This window comes from Sparus aurata, chromosome 17, assembly GCF_900880675.1.
Source record: "Sparus aurata chromosome 17, fSpaAur1.1, whole genome shotgun sequence".
NCBI lineage: Eukaryota > Metazoa > Chordata > Actinopteri > Spariformes > Sparidae > Sparus > Sparus aurata.
In genome coordinates, this window is record NC_044203.1 from 513,464 (window position 1) to 531,466 (window position 18,003).

General features: G+C 42.6%; 1 protein-coding gene across 1 annotated transcript in view; it reads left to right on the top strand.

The window, feature by feature from the left end:
* gask1a (golgi associated kinase 1A) overlaps window positions 1–16,623 on the top strand; it is a 99,643-nt gene extending 83,020 nt beyond the window's left edge. Inside the window, exons 4-6 of the mRNA XM_030392515.1 lie at window positions 11,671–11,793; window positions 13,875–13,978; window positions 16,277–16,623. Coding sequence (XP_030248375.1) covers window positions 11,671–11,793; window positions 13,875–13,978; window positions 16,277–16,463 — 414 coding nt within the window. The 3' untranslated portion in view covers window positions 16,464–16,623. The remainder of the gene's footprint in view (window positions 1–11,670; window positions 11,794–13,874; window positions 13,979–16,276) is intronic.
* Window positions 16,624–18,003: the final 1,380 nt, after the last annotated feature.

The following is an 18,003-nucleotide window of genomic DNA, read 5'->3' on the forward strand; positions in this document are numbered from 1 at the left end:
ACGGCACTTTTTGTGATGGTTTTGCTAACCCTAGCAACGGAGGGTCAGGAGCGCCTCATTGAGCGCATTGTTTACACACGCGACCTGCTGATTGCGCTGTGTGAACCTGCACTGCTGCCCGGAACCAGGCCTGAGGTCCTGAAGGAGCTGCGGAGGAGACGCCGTGGCTGCAGAGCCGGAGTGAAACGGAGGGTGAAGAGGAGGAGACACAGACCGGCTGTACCGGCGATCGTCATGGGAAACGTGAGGTCTCTGGGGAACAAGACGGACGAGCTCGCCGCGCTGATAAAGGCTCAGAGGGAATATCGTGAGTGCAGTGTGTTGTGTTTCACGGAGACATGGCTTCACTCAAACATCCCGGACCACAGCGTGGCGATTCCCGGCTTCAGCACTGTTCGGGCGGACAGGGACGTGACAAGCAGCGGAAAGAAGAAAGGAGGAGGGATTGCACTGTATGTGAGTGAGAGGTGGTGTAATCCCCGACATGTTCATGTGAAGAAACGTATCTGTACCCTGGACATTGAACTGTTGACTGTGGGGATGAGGCCTTATTATTTGCCCCGGGAATTCACGTCCGCCGTCATTATCGGTGTGTACGTTCCTCCTTCAGCTGATGCAGCGCTGGCCTGTGACGTCATCCACTCCGCTGTTGCCCAGATACAGACGCAACGTCCTAACGCATTTATTGTCATCACTGGGGATTTTAATCACGTCTCACTGGACAAAACCCTTCCAACATTTCACCAGTATGTTGACTGCCCCACCAGAGACTGTAACACACTAGATCTGTTGTATGCAAATGCTAAGGATGCATACAGTCCCACAGCCCTCCCCCCTCTTGGAAGATCTGACCACAACCTGGTTCTGCTGACCCCTAAGTACATCCCCCTTGTTCAGCGGCAGCCTGTCCACACTAGGAGCGTGAGGAGGTGGACTCAGGAGGCTGCTGACGCACTACAGGACTGCTTTGAGTCGACAGACTGGGATGCACTTGTTGAGCCACATGGAGAGGATCTGGACAGCATGACCGACTGCATCACTGAATACATCAGTTTCTGTGAACACACCACCATGCCAACCTGGACTGTACGCTGCTTCCCTAATAATAAGCAGTGGATCTCCAATGACCTGAAAGTCCTTCTTAACAAGAAGAAGAGGGCGTTCAGGTCTGGAGACAGGGAAGAACTGAGGAGAGTGCAGCATGAACTCAGGGATATGCTGAGGGCCTGTAAAGACGCCTACAGGAGGAAGCTGGAGGCCAAACTCCAGCAGAACAATGTGAGGGATGTGTGGACTGGTATGAAGCAGATCACTGGGTGTAAGGTGAGCGGCAGACAGTCATCGGGCAGCCTGGAGAGGGCAAACGAGCTGAACAGGTTCTTCAATAGGTTCAACTCACAGCATTCTGTCGTCTCCATGACACCTCCAGACCCCCACACACCCTCACTGCCCCAAATGCTTCCTCCCCTCCCCCCTCACTCCCCTGATGTGAGCTCTCCTGTGCAGCACCTCTCCTCCTCCTCCACCTCCTCCTCCTCCACCTTCACCTCCTCCTCCACCTCCTCGTCCTCCACTGAAGACACCAGCAGCCTCCCCCGCATGACTGTGACTGCAGGCCAGGTTAGGAGACAGCTGGAGAGACTCCACCAGCAGAAGGCGGCAGGCCCTGACGGTATCAGCCCCAGGATCCTGAAGACATGTGCCAGCCAGCTGTCTCCTGTCCTACAACACCTCTACAACCTGAGCCTGGGTCAGGAGAGAATACCGGTGCTTTGGAAGACTTCCTGCCTGGTTCCTGTTCCAAAGAAGTCGACACCATCAGACCTTAATGACTATCGACCAGTGGCCCTCACATCTTACGTCATGAAGGTGCTGGAGAGACTGGTTTTGGCCAACCTGAGGCCGCAGGTGAGAGCCCTGCTAGACACTCTGCAATTTGCTTACCAGCCCCACTTGGGAGTTGATGACGCTGTCATCTACCTGCTGCAACGAGCCCATTCGCACCTGGATGGTGGAGGAGGCACTGTGAGAATCACATTCTTTGATTTCTCTAGTGCTTTTAACACCATTCAGCCACTGCTACTGGGGGAGAAGCTGCGGGTGATGGGTGTAGACGACACAATGATCTCCTGGATTACTGACTACCTGACAGGCAGGCCACAGTTCGTCCGTATGGGCAGTGTTCTGTCTGATGCGGTGGTTAGTGATACAGGAGCTCCACAGGGGACTGTACTGTCTCCTTTCCTGTTCACCTTATACACCACTGACTTTCAGTGCAACACCGGGTCGTGTCACCTGCAAAAGTTTTCTGACGACTCGGCTGTTGTTGGGTGTATAAGTGAGGGACAGGAGGAGGAGTACAGGGCACTGGTAGACAACTTTGTGGAGTGGACTGGACAGAATCACCTGCGGCTGAACATCAGCAAGACCAGAGAAATGGTGATAGATTTCAGGAAGAAGAGGAAGACGGCTTTCCAACCTCTGTGCATTCTGGGAAAGGAAGTGGAGGCGGTGGAGGATTACAAGTACCTTGGTGTTACCATCAACCACAGACTGGACTGGAGATCTAACACTGAAGCTGTTTACAAGAAGGGGATGAGCAGACTTTACTTCCTGAAGAAGCTGAGATCCTTCAACGTGTGCAGCAAGATGTTGGAGATCTTTTATCAGTCTGTGGTGGCCAGTGTACTTTTCTTTGCTGTAGTTTGTTGGGGAAGCAGCATCGGAGCCAGCGACACCAACAGACTCAACAAACTGATCAGGAAGGCTGGCTCTGTGATTGGCTGCAAACAGGACACTCTGGAGGCTGTGGTGGAGAGGAGGACACTGAAAAAACTGTTATCGATCATGGATAATCCTCTCCACCCTCTCCAACTCACACTGGTCAGACAGCGGAGCACCTTCTTCGGAAGGCTGCTTCAGCTTCGCTGTCGTAGCAATAGATACAGGAAATCTTTCCTGCCACAAGCCATCACTTTATACAATAACTCTCTCACCTCTGCCTGACAGAGAACTCTGGTCTCTCTACTGTTTTGTTGTATATATTATTATTGTTATAGTATATTTTGCAAATTATGTTTTGTTGTATATATTATTATTGTTTATTGTGTATAGCACACTGTGCACTGTATATATACACTATGTATATATTGGATTCTATTTATGTTATGTACAAAGGGTTTTATTTGCTGACCCACTACTGCTGTAACAAAATAATTTCCCAGTCTGGGATCATTAAAGTAATTCTATCTATCTATCTATCTATCTATCTATAGAGATATATATCTCTATAGATATAGATATAGTAGGGCTGACCTCCAATAGTCGACGATTCAATTCGGAGAGGTCTGATTTGACTATGAACCTTGTAGTCGAATCGTCGGAAAATGTTGCTATGTAACCAAGACCGTACCGTTCTGACTATATGGGGGTGCCCACGGCTGCTGAGCATAAATTGTTACATAGAATGTCTTTTTTTCGTTATATAAAAGCCTATTTTGATACAAAATCTGCCTACTTACTGTTAATAAAGAGTTCAAAATGATGTCTGCGTTCAAACGGTAGTCTTAGCTTCTTACTACGTATTAATAAATCACCCACTGCAGTTGCACAATCCAAATGAGCGGAGGTGAGCAGCACACTACAGGACCATTAGCATTTACGGATTTATTGGCTCACAATGGCTACTAAAAAATCATCCAAAGTGTGTTTCACAGCATCCCCTCCACCTCCACGCCATCAGAGAGGATATTTTCAAAGGCTGGTTTCATTGTCAATAAATCAAGGAGCGCACTTTTCCCGATCAACGTGAACAAGCTGGTTTTCCTGGCACACAACCTCAGAAAAATCAGACAACCACAGGTGCAGGAGAACACTTTTCATATGTGAAGAAGTGATTTTTTTCTTTTTCTTTTGGGACAATGTGAACTTAAGCTGGAGGCTGCGCACGGAGCGTCTCAGCAATAAAGACATCCTTTCCTTTTTTTCTCTCTTTCTCTCTTTTTTTTGCTGCATGTGCACTTCCTGAAGCCCATTCGATTCTGACTTCTATTATGTTTATTTTTTCGTTGTTGTATAATTGTTTTAATTTATTCAGGCAGGCTTATTGTATTTCGAAAAATATTTATGACATTTTGCACTAGTGCCAGGCTGTTGCGCTAAGTTTAATTTTATTTATTTATTTTATCCCGATTCCCGAGTGTGAACTGTGAATTAAAAGCCAAGAAATAGGTTCCTAACTGAGAGATAAAGGCATGTTTTGGCACGTTGTTGTTTTTGAAGCCATTTTGTTCCTATTTTATGTGAACTTTTCTGATGTTTGATATGCCCAGTTTTGTTCATCTGGCTTTAAATAAATAAAGGTATTTGTTTCACACCTACCATGTTTTTTGAGTGTTTTAGCTTGTTTGAAACAGAAAAAAGTCGCAAATAAGATGTAGCTGCTATCTAAATTTAAAAAAAAAGAAAAAAGGTTTGACGATCAGTCGACTACGGCAAAATCTGACGAATCAGATTTGACTATGAAAATCCTTAGTCGAAAACAGCCCTAAGATATAGATATATCTATATATAGATATAAAGATATAGATATATTTATTTATTATGTACACACACACACAACACCAGGGTTATTATACCAGTGTGTACATACACACACACTCTTTTTAAAAAAAACGGTACACACTCACACACGCACGCACGGTGTTCAAAATCGAAAGCACCTCCGCTTTCATCGTCAGAGTTGAGCCGAAGATGGTTTGAATGTCGCTCGACTGTGAGACAGCAGAGGCGGCGCAGAACTGTCGAGCAGAACTGGACAACTTGGACCGGGAACTGGTGACAAAGGCGTACAGGAGTGTATGGTGGCGTGACTTCGCTGGAGACTTTTAGAATCTAACTGGTGTTTTTCCTGTTTTGTGTGTGACACCAGCGCTTTCACACCAAGTGTGCCAAAGTTGAGGGTCCTCTGGCAGAGCGTACACTGCGCCTCAAATTCATTATTTTACGGCTTTTAATCAACTGAATTCTGGATGTTCAAGCCAACAAATTTAAATTTCCCATAGTTGTAGCAGATTCCGCAGTCGAAAGTCTTTCCGGAACTGGTGAAGTGTGCAGCGATAAATTCTGACCGGGCTGTTGGCAAAATGCCACTTACGTTCCTGATACTTCAGACAGAAGTACAACACATGGAGCTAACTGTGAAACTCACCAACACATTTCCCCGAAACAAAAACAAAAAAAACAAAAAGGCAACCAAGGAAGCGGTAAATGAAAGTACATATTTAAGACCTAACTAAATGTAATTTACGACCTATTTTCAAAATATGGACGTATATAAGACTTTTTAAGGCCTTAATTTTAGATACGTGAATTTAAGACTTTTTAAGACTTTTTTAAGGATGCGCGGATACCCTGTTACAAAGCAATGTAGTTTGAGGAAGAGAGCCATCCAAACCGCTTTCTGATCAGTCCAAATTTTTAATGTATTTGTTACAATGGGGTTTGATGTAAAATTTGTGAGAGAAAGAGGGAGCGTAGCACATTCTAGTGCCTGGAGTGACATGGAACATGAATTCGCCTCCAACTGGCACCAAGTATGTTGAGATGAGGTGAACCAGAGCAAAATCTTTTGTACGTTAGCTGCCCAATAGTACCCAAGAAGGTCGGGCAATCCCAGGCCACCCGATGATCTGGTCCTCTGGAGCAGAGATTGATGTGCTCTGGCCCACTTACCTGCCCAAATGAACGTGGATATGATGCTGTTAATAAGCTTGAAAAATGATCGAGGGAGGTAGATTGGAAGGCATTGAAAGTGGTAAAGGTATTATTCATTTTTTACTGTTTGCACTCTACCCGCCAGAGACAGTGGTAAACCGTTTTTATTAAATTTTTGAAGATCTTGTCTAATTGCTGTTGTCAGTACCGAGGAGTTTCATTCTTTCAGTGTGCGCATAGATCGCGTGACCATTATTCCTAGATGTTTTATGCCCGCCACAGCAGTCTTGAATGGTATGAGGTGAGTTGGAATTTCCGTAGCCAATTGATTTATTGGGAAACACTCACTTTTGGAGACCTTCAATTTATACCCGGAGAATACGCTGAAAGAATCCAGGGTTGAGAGAATAGATGGGAGGCTAGACAGGGAATCGCTTACATACAGGAGCAGGTCATCAGCGTACAACGAGACCCAATATTCCACTCCATGTCTCTTTATTCCTTTGAATCCTCCTTCTGATTTTAACGCTATGGACATGGCTCAATGGCGAGTGTGAACAACAGTGGAGAAAGGGGGCACCCTTGGCGTGTGCCGCGGGAGAGGGGGAAAGGATCAGAGCGCTGTGTGTTTGTGCATACCGATGCCTGAGGAGAGGAATACAATAATTTGATTCAGGAAATAAAGCCGGTGCTAGAACCAAATCGCTGCGAGGAAGAGAAGAGTTAAGGCCATTCCACCCTGTCAAAGGCCTTCTCTGCGTCAAGTGACACAACCACCTCTGGATCTGTAAGAGAGGATAGAGTATGAATGACGCCGAGAAGCCTTCTGATATTTGAGAAGGAGTGCCTCCCAGCAATGAACCCCGTCTGGTCCTCCGAAATGATTAAAGGCATAATAGGCCCCAAACAACGAGCTAAAATTTTTGCAAGTATTTTCACATCTACAGGTAGGAGGGAGATTGGCCTGTATGATGCACAGTTTAAAGGATCCTTGTCTTTTTTGTGGATGAGGGAAATGGAGGCTTGCTGTAAGGTGGCTGGTAGAGAGCCTTGACTGTATGAATGGTTAAACACTTCCAGAAGTAATGGGGCTAGCTGGTTAGAGAATCGCTTATAAAACTCAACGGGGTACCCGTCAGGGCCCGGTGATTTGCCACTATTCATTGAGCTTATTGTTTCTTTTATCTCAGAAAGCGTTAAAGGAGCATCTAGTGCCTGATTCTCATTGGGTGAATCTCTTGGTAAGTCCAGCTTTTGAAATAAGGTGTCCATTTGGGTTTCATCGCTGGGGGATTCAGATTTGTACAGTTGACGATAAAATAAATTGAATGAGGTATTCATTTTAATTGGGTCGGTCACTACTGTGCCCTATTCATCTCTAATCTGGATAATTCGGTTGGATGCTTGTCTAGCTTTTAGCTGGTGAGCGAGGAGGCACCCAGCCTTTTCACCATGTTCGTATAGCGATCCATAGGAATGGTGAAGCAGTCGTTCAGCTTCTGTTGAAAGGAGTAAGTCAAGTTCCGTCTTAAGTCTAAGTCTCTCTTTATACAAGTCCGGAATATTTGTTACTGCTAGCGATCTGTCCAAGTCCTCTACTAGCTTTTCTAATTCTTCCTTACGCATTCTGCATTGTTTATTAGCAAGGATGCATATCAGATTATCTTGCCTCTAATAAAGGCCTTCATATTATCCCACAGCAATGATGGGGAGGTGTCTTTATTTTTGTTGGTGTCGCAGAAGACTGTAATGGAATTAGAAATATAATTACAGAATCTTTCGTCTTTAAGTAAAAGATGGTCGAGACGTCAAAACCTAAAATGTTTGGACTTTAGCTCAAAACAAAGATCTAGTAATACAGCTGAGTGGTCTGAAACTGTTATGGGTAAATATTGCACGGAAATGAGTGAAGAGATGAGGTTTTTGTCCAACAGGAAGTAGTCAATATGTGAAAAAGAACGATGGGCGTGCAAGAAAAAGGAATACTGGTGGGAAGATGGGTACGTGAATCTTCAGGGATCAATATAACCAAACTGGTCCATGAAAGTTGGAAGGTTTGTGACATCTTTGAGGGTGGGATAATTCGGGGGCTCGATCTGTCCAGAACTGGGTCAATGACACAATTCAAATCCCCACCAAGAATCAAAGTATGGGAGTCCAGATTGGGGATCAGAGATAATACTGAGTTAAAGAAGCTGTGATCATCCCAATTAGGGGTGTAGATTGATGCTAAGACTACAGGCTGCTGATATAATATACCGGTATTGTATTGTAACATCCCTCTGGATCTGTGATAATATTACCGGAGGTAAATTGAAAATTTTTCCGGATTAATACGGCTGTGCCTCTTGTTTTACAATTAAATTGAAATTGAAAGATTTGTCCCATCCATGGTCGGTTCAATTTTCCATGTTCAGACCTTAGCAGGTGTGTCTCCTGAAGAAGCATCACATCAGCATTCAGATTTTTGATATAAGTCATGATTTTTGTTCGTTTTAATGCGGCATTCAAGCCCCCTGTGTTTAAAGAGGTAAACCTTACCACATGCCCACTGGTGGACCCTCCGTCTAATGAGCCAGACATTTTACAGCAAATGGTAGAAAGGGTATCAGGTCGATTCTAAGACGCAGGCAGCAGTAGGTGAGCAAAATCATAACAAATGATGTCAAAAACCCCGGCCCCTAGCAATGTCATCAACTACTGAACTTACTTGTTCATACTTCCCTTTCTGAAGCATCCTACCTCAAGGAGTCATCTCAGAACCCATAACTCACCAAATGTCATAATATGTTTCAATTACCTTTGACAAAAACAAAAACTTCAGTATGCCCTTCCAACATGAGGTGAGGAACATGTTGAAATAAAGTATTCAGTGTAATATGTGGAATATTACATAGTAAATTAGTAAATTATGACTCAAATAAGGTATTAAATATACTTATTTAGCATTACTGAATTAGGTAAACTTTCAGAGCAGAACAAAACAAACCAAGTCCTTCGCTTGGTTAAGCTCAACAGTAGTCAAAACTCACAATTACTGTGCATGTCTTCATCTAAATGAAGACTAATACTTCTGTAAAAATTGCAGCTTTAAGAATATAAAAAAGAGGATAAAGTAATAAACTCTTGCACATTTAGTTGTCGTATAGAAACGAAAAACAAGTGCTTTCGGACATGTGTAAAAACAGCAAAGAAATAAATTGTCCGAGTGCAAAATTAACTCACTCTGCTGCAGGAAAGTGTCTTTGGATGAGACAGTCATATACCTTTGGCTTATTGTGCATAGGTGGTCGGAATTATACCTGATGGTGGCCTTACGTCTTATCAAAGCCGCCTTTGTGTTTTGTATGCTTAGCTTAGCCAGCTAAGCTAGCTAGGCCTCGGGCTCTGTTTGTAGCTCGAAGCGAACACCGTGGCCTTTTCTGGGGAGGAGAACCTCTTCTTTGTCCCGCCGCTGAGTACTACTGCACTACTCTTCCAGCGAGCCGGGAAGAGTAGTGCAGGCCTGAGCGAGAGGTTGTATAGTTCCACCATCACCGTCCAGTATTTTTGCATACTCCTCCCCGAGTACTTCATCTAACAGCTTCGAGAAAAACATAGTGGGTGTTGGCCCTTCGATTGATTCTGGAAGGCCAATGATTCGGCTATTATTCCTGCGGATCCGGCTCTCAAGGTCCATCGTCTTCGCTAGTAGCTTGTTGTTGCTATCGGCTAAGGCTACCAACTTCGCCTTCAGAGTATGAATACGCTGGTCATCTGACTCGGCACTAGTTTCAAGTGAGATGATATGTTGTCCGTGATCTGACACCGTGGTCTGCATTTTATCCAGTCTTGACTCCAGGGCAGCGAAGGAGTTTTTAAGATCCGACGCTATGCTAGCTCTGTGTTTTTCCAGCAGGCCTTCAATGCTTGTTAAGCATGTGATAGCGCAGGCACTCGGAACTTCACCCTCGCTCTTCTTTGATGATTTTGTAGCTTTTGACATTATTACTGATGGCACAATGTAATACTGAATTTGTGAGGCGTCGGCTCTGCCTTGGGTCGTTGAGGGCATGAGAGAAATATGAGTTTTTGCTAAGTTGAGTTGCGGGGGGCGGAGACTACGCCGCTCTCACATGCTCACCAAACCGGAAGTCCCTCACATTTTTCATTTTCCTTGACATGGACCAAACAATTAATTGATAAATTTTTTAAATAATCAGCAGATTGATTAATGATGAAAATGTATTTTAGGAGCCAAGATGTCATCTTTTGCCTATCTGCTGGTAAACATAGCAAGTTTTTTTTATTTTTCTTATTTTCTCAAATCTACTCAACAAATGTATAATTTGAGTCCAAGTCATGTAACCTGACTCCACAATTTAGCCTGTAAATGTAGATGACAAATACCGATGCTATGGAATGTTGGCCAGCCCGACCAGCCGAAAGCATCCAGAATTGCTGACCTGGGAGACCCAAAGTGTTTGTATTAGCAACACTCCAGAAATGCTTATTTCACTTTTAACGTCACAGCTTTTGTTTGGTTCCCCATTAGATTTCAAGGTCGCCACAACTCTGTCTTCCTTAACAACCACAATCAGAAACAGATTCAACTTTATTTCCAAGAATGATGACATATACTGTAAATGTGACTATGAGAGAACTAAAACTAAAATACAAACCTTAATTTAACCTGATTATACAAAGACTGAATGTGTATGGTATGTGTACAGTCTATGGATAAAGTTCAAAGTGAGTCAAGTGCAGGAATTTAATAATAAACTGTGTAGTCAAAATGACATATCAGTAGAATTGCAAATCTCTTGAGCAGATGTCATTCAGGGTAGATTTAAAATATATATATTCAGTGCTTGAACAGTAGGTGATGATCTGATGATTCAGGCTATGAATATTGATGTAAATTTCAGTTAATCCAAAGTCATTACCGACTATTCTGTTTCACTTGATATTCATGTATTTGCACGAGTGTGGGTTTCATCTGTTTTCATCCTGGTAACTTCATGAGATCACCTGTGGACTGACTGAGATGACGAGCCAACACGTCCTATATGATTTACAGTGGAAATTGACAGATGAGAGGAAGACCATCGTGACAGAGACCCTCAAACTGTGAATGATATTTCCAGCATCTCTACATAAATTGTTTTGTTATTATTCCACTGACCCAATCTCGCATCACCTCTAAGATGTAAGGACCAAGATCTGGCAGGCTTCAGTCGTACGTATCATGACATGTTCACTGTTAGCACATCAAGTCTGTGAGTGCAAGAGACTGCAAGGCAAATATAAGCCACTGATAGACAGCCCTAAAGGATACAAAATGCATTTTGATTACCTCTACAGTCTAGTTCAAAATTTTTCTGTATTATGATTTGGTTGAATATTACTTTTGGCCAACACGATTCAAGTAATGTTATAATAGTGTTTTACACATTCAGGTCCTACAATACATCGGTATTGCAATGATTTGTGGGTAATTAAATCATTAAAGTTCAGGGAAGTTAGCAGCCCAGGCAGACTCCCTGGTAGTCTGCAGAGTCTGCTTAAGGGCCCTTGTGGACTGGATGAAATCGAACAGTCCTCCAGACTGGGGACCCCCCATGAACGCACACCCAAAGTCTGCAAGTCTGCAAGTGTAGTGACGTCTGGAGATTTGGATGCAGCCTCAGTTTCGTTGTTCATAAGGTATTTGCATCTTACCAAGAATCACACTGCCTCATCTTCGATTGGTGTTAAATTAATGTGTCTCTTACAACCCAATCTTCCGTAAGGAAAAGGGTAAGGGCTGCCTATATGCAGCCTTAGAGTCAAATCTGGACACAAAACACTCCACAAATGTAGAAACCTGCTGAAAATGATGCCTTTGTGTCAATAGCTTCAATAACAATAAGAACCAACACTATACCTCACTGTCAAATGAATAACTTTTTGTGTGTTCTTTGTCTGTTGGTGCAGGTTAATGACCGGTTGGATAGGTACTGCTGTGGTTTCACACCTGATCCAAAAGACATGTGTGTGGAGAACCTGCTGCACACCAAGTGTGGCAACACTGAGGACCTGCTGCTGGTTCACATCCTGGTACATAGCCTTTTACAAACAGTACTGACATTACTTCAACTCCACAGATAACACAAGCCCTTTTTAGATAGAAAAGGCGGCACATTTGCTCCAAGGTCAGGGCGGCAATGTGCCGGCCTGTCTTTCTAAAACGGAGGCGTAATATTCCTCCTTTTCCAAAAGCCGCCTCTGAGGTAGGCGTAAACATGTGACGTGAAGCTCGAAGTTGAGCTAGGAACCGTGACAACGAATTTGTCTTCAAAATAAGAGCTTTACATTGCACCCCATTAGAGTTTAGAACTGGGTTCTTAGCGGGGGGCTTTTAATTTGAAAGTAGCGACCATTCTTAGCTTGCCAACACAACAACAAGCTAACCCAACCAAACAACTACAAAGACCGAGGAGACGCTAGCATCTCCTGGATCTCAGCGGCTGTCCAATTGCTCATCTTGATGTCTGCGGATGAAGTGATGGACTGACTGCTGTGATCAGCTGTTTCCTGGTTTTAAAACTCCCCGGCTGTGGGTCGCACAACACTGCAGGTCATCGACACCTCCACACACCTCACGCAGAGGCCGGCACATTGACGCCTCGTTTTTAGATAGCAGGCGAGGCGGAAATAAGTGTACCCTCTGAGGCGGAAAATCGGCGGACCAAAACAGACCCCCAATTTGCCGCCCACTGTCTAAAACCGCGGTCCTAGCCGCCAAAAGGACGGGCAAATTGGTGGCTTGGTGCCCTGTCTAAAAACGGCTACAGATTAAATTAGATTTATTCTCTTTGTGCCATTATCAGAATTATTTCTGTCCCTAAGGCCGTTGGGATGTTTCCTTTTTATTTGCAGTGCCGGAACAAAGACTAATGAATTATTCCTTGTTAAAGGACATGTTAACTGATCTGTGCTTTCTCCCTTGCCATACCAATTTGTTGTGTGATTTACAAACTATAAAAGTCACTTTTTGTTGTTTAGTCAAATACTAGTTGTTATATCTGAGGGAATGAAGGAAATTCAGTCCACCTGGCTGGCCCTGTTTTTGGTTGTACAACATTTGGTTGCTGCCAGTCTTCCATGGCAACACAGGAGAATGGATCTATAGTTAAATGATACAACAGACACATGTATTACACATTCAGTAGTGTTGGTGTATGTCTTTTCATAGCTAACAACAAACTTCAGCCTGGCAGCTGCTGGTTGCTAGTGATTTACTACATGTAAAGATAGATAAAGCTCTTTGTGTGAGAATCACTGAAGGAGTGTTTTTAATTCTGCAGTCAGCTTAAATGTTCCAACATCACTTATCTGCTGACACCTCAATGAAATAGAATTTATGCTTTTTTATAGCATGACCAATATGGAATGCCGTTACAAACACCTGTCAACTGTGACAAAGATATATACCAGAAGCTGATTTCATCATGTACTTTTTACTCTCTACTGGTATTTACAATGCATGGCAGGAGAGAAATAAACTAATTTGTGCGCAAACCTGATTAAATAATTATTAAAGCACACAAACTAGTAATTACTGCTGTCAAATTAATAGTTTTTGCGCATGCTTGGCTTGACTTTTTAAATATATGTTTAAGATCACACAATGTTTAAAGCAACGTTCATTTTTTTCAGCATTGAGCTGTACACTGACCAATGATCATATAAATATGTGGCTTGCTTTTGCATTCCAAATAGCTCGACTAGAAGACAGCATACCTTTGTGAGAAAGTTCAAGCTCCATCTCCAAGTCTCCTCAAATCACAGGAGACTCAGGATCCATGTTTTTGTATTCTGATGATTGTATTCCTGGACACGTAGACTTAAACCAACTATTTATCTAAGCATCATAAAATTATAATTTTTCATACATTATGGCTTTTTGGTATTATTGATCAAACATTGTACAGAAAGCAACATTATCATAAGCATATTGATAATTACTGTGTATCTGGCAACCTAATAAGTGCTGCACAGACTGGCTACAGATTATGTAACCAGCATTTGTTTCCTGGATATTTTTCCTTAATTTTTGTACAATGAGATGTAGTGTTTGTTATATTCTCATCCATAAACTTTGCATCCTGCTGACAGTGTTATGTGTTTTTGTTCAGGTGAGGAAGGCAGATCCCTCTAGACTGGTGTTCATAGACAACGCTGGCAGACCCCAGCAGTCCAGTGACAACCTCAACTTCCGGCTGGTGGAGGGCATTGATGAGTGAGTTTAGAGCTTTAGATTTTTGCTCAGTAGTTTTTTTTAATTCTATTGCTTGCATGAACTGAAAAGGAACCATTCACAATTACTGACCATGGTGGATAAAATCATTTCAGGAGAATCACGATTATACTACATTACTTGTAGGAAGGGCTTTAAATACTTTTGGGGTAATTACAGGCATTCAGTGTTCTGCAAGCGCAGGTTCCATTAATTTTCTGTATAAAGAACGTCAAGTTACTGGAACTTGATATTATATTTGTTTAAAAAGCAGAAGATGCAAGTCTGCAAAACATCCAGTCAATAAGTTTAGAATTTATATGCTCCACTAATGGCATGCAAAGGTTCTGATCAGCAGTTTAAAGATATACTAAACACGATTTCCTTGAAAAACAATGTATAATGTCTGCCCTCTGCTTTAACCCTAACCCTAACAGACAATAAACACATAAAGAATACATAGCTTAAGGCGTACACGTAGACTACATACACACTCTTGACACATCCAAAAAAAGATTAAAACAAATAAAAAACACAATTTAACAGAACATCAAGTTATGGCACACTTCCCAGGCCTCAGCATACAGATCCATTTAACATTTTGATGGAGGTGGGTACAAAAGAGTATTTAAAATGGTTAAATTTGCATTTGGGGATTCTGTACCTTCTGCCAGAAGGCAAGAGCTTGTTTTCCATTTGAAGGATGTAGGACGGGTCCGACAACACCCTCCATGCCTGCCTGAGTACAGACTGCTCATAGATGGACTGAAGGGAGAGCTTGTCAATCCTTCCCATCACCTTCATAGCAGTCTGTGCCAGGCGCTGCCAGTTTAAATTTGGACTGTGTGGAGAGATTGCTGAACCACGCCGTCATCTCATACCTGATGACACTCTCCATCAATGATACATGAGGTCGGGAGTGTCCAAAAATGTAGCAACCAGGTTACATCACTGTCTCCATCTCTCTTCTCTGTGCTCTGGCTATGATGTATGTATAAAGACCTGCTGTGTTGTTTGACTGAGGGCAGGGCTACAAGCACACACACAAACACAGAGCAGTGAGGCCAACAGCTGACAGGATTAAGCCTGTACCTTGGCTACAGTCACATAAAATCCAACAATGCAGCTCCTTCCTGCATGGTTGTGCAGAGGTGCGGGAGGGTTTTTGTGCTTATGAACTGAGCCATTGTGAGACAAGCATAAAACAACATTTGATTTCTCTGAATCACAGCATTCTATCATCACTCACTCTCTAGCTCACTCAAACACCGATATTCTCCCTCGCATAGTATACCTTTAAATCACCAGCAGTTTAAATAACTTTTTTGATTTGCATGAATTCAGCAACCATGGCACACATTTTGTTACAAGTTAGTGCATACATTTTGTTACAATTAGTTTATCATATTTGGCACAATGATAAATAAGAATGGCTCTCTCAAAGTACTACTCAGTTGCCTATGGTTTTTCGAAATAGTTGTAGCCATTCTCATTTATCATTGTGGAAAAAATGTCACTGCTTCCCCTAAAGCCACCCCCTTTCATGTGAACAGTGAAAAATATAGATATAACATAAGTGTTTCATGAATTGCATTCAAGTCATAGCAACTTTAAATACATAACACATTTCATAAAGAGGGTAAATAGTAAATCCCACAAAGCAGGGGAAATTGATGTCACCTTGTGTAATGTTCACAATGCACATCAGTAAATTAGTACTGCTAAACCTGGTTCACACAAGATTTTCTAAATGGATGTCAAAGTTTGAATCTGATCAAAATCTTACCCCATCATTATACCAGTTATTATTTCACAGATAAACCAAATAACCCCTACCCCCTAAAAAAAGAACAATTAGGTATTATGATGAACAGAGCCATAAAACCCAATTTCTTTCAAAAAACATAATTCCCAATCTCCATGTCCATTGCTATACCAGGTCTTCCTAATTTGCTATAGCGCTGTAGTAATGTTCTGCGGCTGTGGCTCAGGGGTAGAGACAGTGTCTTGTTATCGTAAGGTCCCTGGTCCGATTCCCCTGGTCTGCATGTCAATTGTCCAAGATACTGAACACCAAACTGCTCCTGATTTGCTGGCCACCACCGTCTGTGTATGTATGAATTACTGTTAGTCACTTTAGACCAAAGCCTGATTTTTTATTTGTTTTTTAAAGAATTGCAATGTATAGAGAACATTAGAACCTGATGGCTGCTAGAGAGGCTTTACGCATTAGTAATCTTGTTTCTACATCTTAAACGAGTCAGTGAAACCCATCAAATTGATTTCTGTTTCTCTTGTCAGGTTTCCAGAGAGAGCAGTGTCTGTGCTCCAGTCAGGCTGTCTGGAGAGTCTTCTTCTGCGCTCCCTTTACACAGACAAGGAATTCTGGGATATCCAAGGTGGGGCCAGCGGTCTCAGGCTTCTTATCCGCACTGTGGAGCAAAGAGGAAAGATTCTCCTCCAGCACATCAGGGACAAGAAATTATAGCTCAAAAGGCACCTGTGATGGAGCTGAGCCGACCAAAAAGAAATAGAAATCAGACTCACCAATAAGTGATGAGTGTCATCATCAGTGATGATGATATTGTAAATCATCATTTACAATAAATACAACAGTCCCAGGGTCAACCTAAAGATCCATGAACCAATCTTTTACATCTTTTTGCCATTTTATAAATTTCAACATGCTTTTTAAACATATTATGATTAACATAGCTATCATGCTTAGTTATAGGTTTGATTGGCAAAAGACAAAAAAGCAGGAAAATATACAGCTCTACTGTGTCTCTCTTTACATTTATTATGTTCCATTGTTGGCTTCAGCTAAGAAAGAAATACTTCGCCTCACACGTCCAAAATTCTTAGGACACAATTTTTCCTCTAGATTGTTTTGGTAACCTAGCAACACTAGGGGGGTCTGGTGGCATGCCATGACGGTCCCTAAATCAGTCTCCAGCGATTCAGCGCGAGGCTCTGGGAGGTGAGCTAACCGTCCTCCTGCTGCTCTCACCTCAGTAAAGTCGCAGCTGGACCCGAGTACAGCTTAGATCAGGCCCAAAAAATCAAGCCCAACCCGAGCCCCGCCCGGCCCAACACATTACTGTAATGTGTAATACTGTAATTATGAGCCCGAGACTGATTTAAAACCGACATTTTTTACACATAAATCACATGAAAATAAATCTTAATGAATAATGCAACAAGTGCTGCACTTAATGCACTCAACAAAGCCAACACACATGATGTCACTCTAACCTGACCACTTTTTTCTGTAACGACTAATCTAACGCATTGATATTTCCAAACCAGTAATCTGATTAAAGTCACTTTGCGTTACTATTATTTTTATCATTTTCCTCAGTAAAAATATATATATATATTAGCTTTCTTCTTGTGGGAGTGATGTCACGTACATACATTATTTTGAGTCATTAAAAAAACAAAACACAAATGCTTGATCAATGGCCCGACCCGGCCGAGGAGAGTGGCCTGTTGCAGCCTTTGAACACAGCATCACTACACAAACTATCCGGGACTCACAGCAAGAGTGGGTCTACTTGATTACTAACCTGGCATATGCTGGTGTTGCATCAGCTGGGCGAAGTTTGCCAACAAATTAATGTAAAATAAGCACATCAGTATACGCCGGGGTAGATTAATCAAGTGGACCAAATGTTTGAGTATCAGAAGCTTGAGAGCTACTGCGTTCCGCAGGATTAAATAAAAGTGGGGGGGACATGTCCCCCCTGTCCCTAGTGGATGTTACGCCTATGGTGGTGAGATCAGAAATGTTCCTTCAGCCTCTAAGCCTCTGAGTGGGTGTTGCAGTTTGCATGTCTGATTGATAGCACCAACCAACACACAAACACATTATAAAACTTGGCTATTAGCTGTAGGGTGCAAGTGAAGCACACACAAAGTGTTCTGTTAACACGGGTGTTGAAAAGCACAGACAACAGCACTTTTAAGCTTGTAAATGTTCTGTAGTTTACAAGCTAACAAATTAACTGGCCCACAGTGTATGTTTC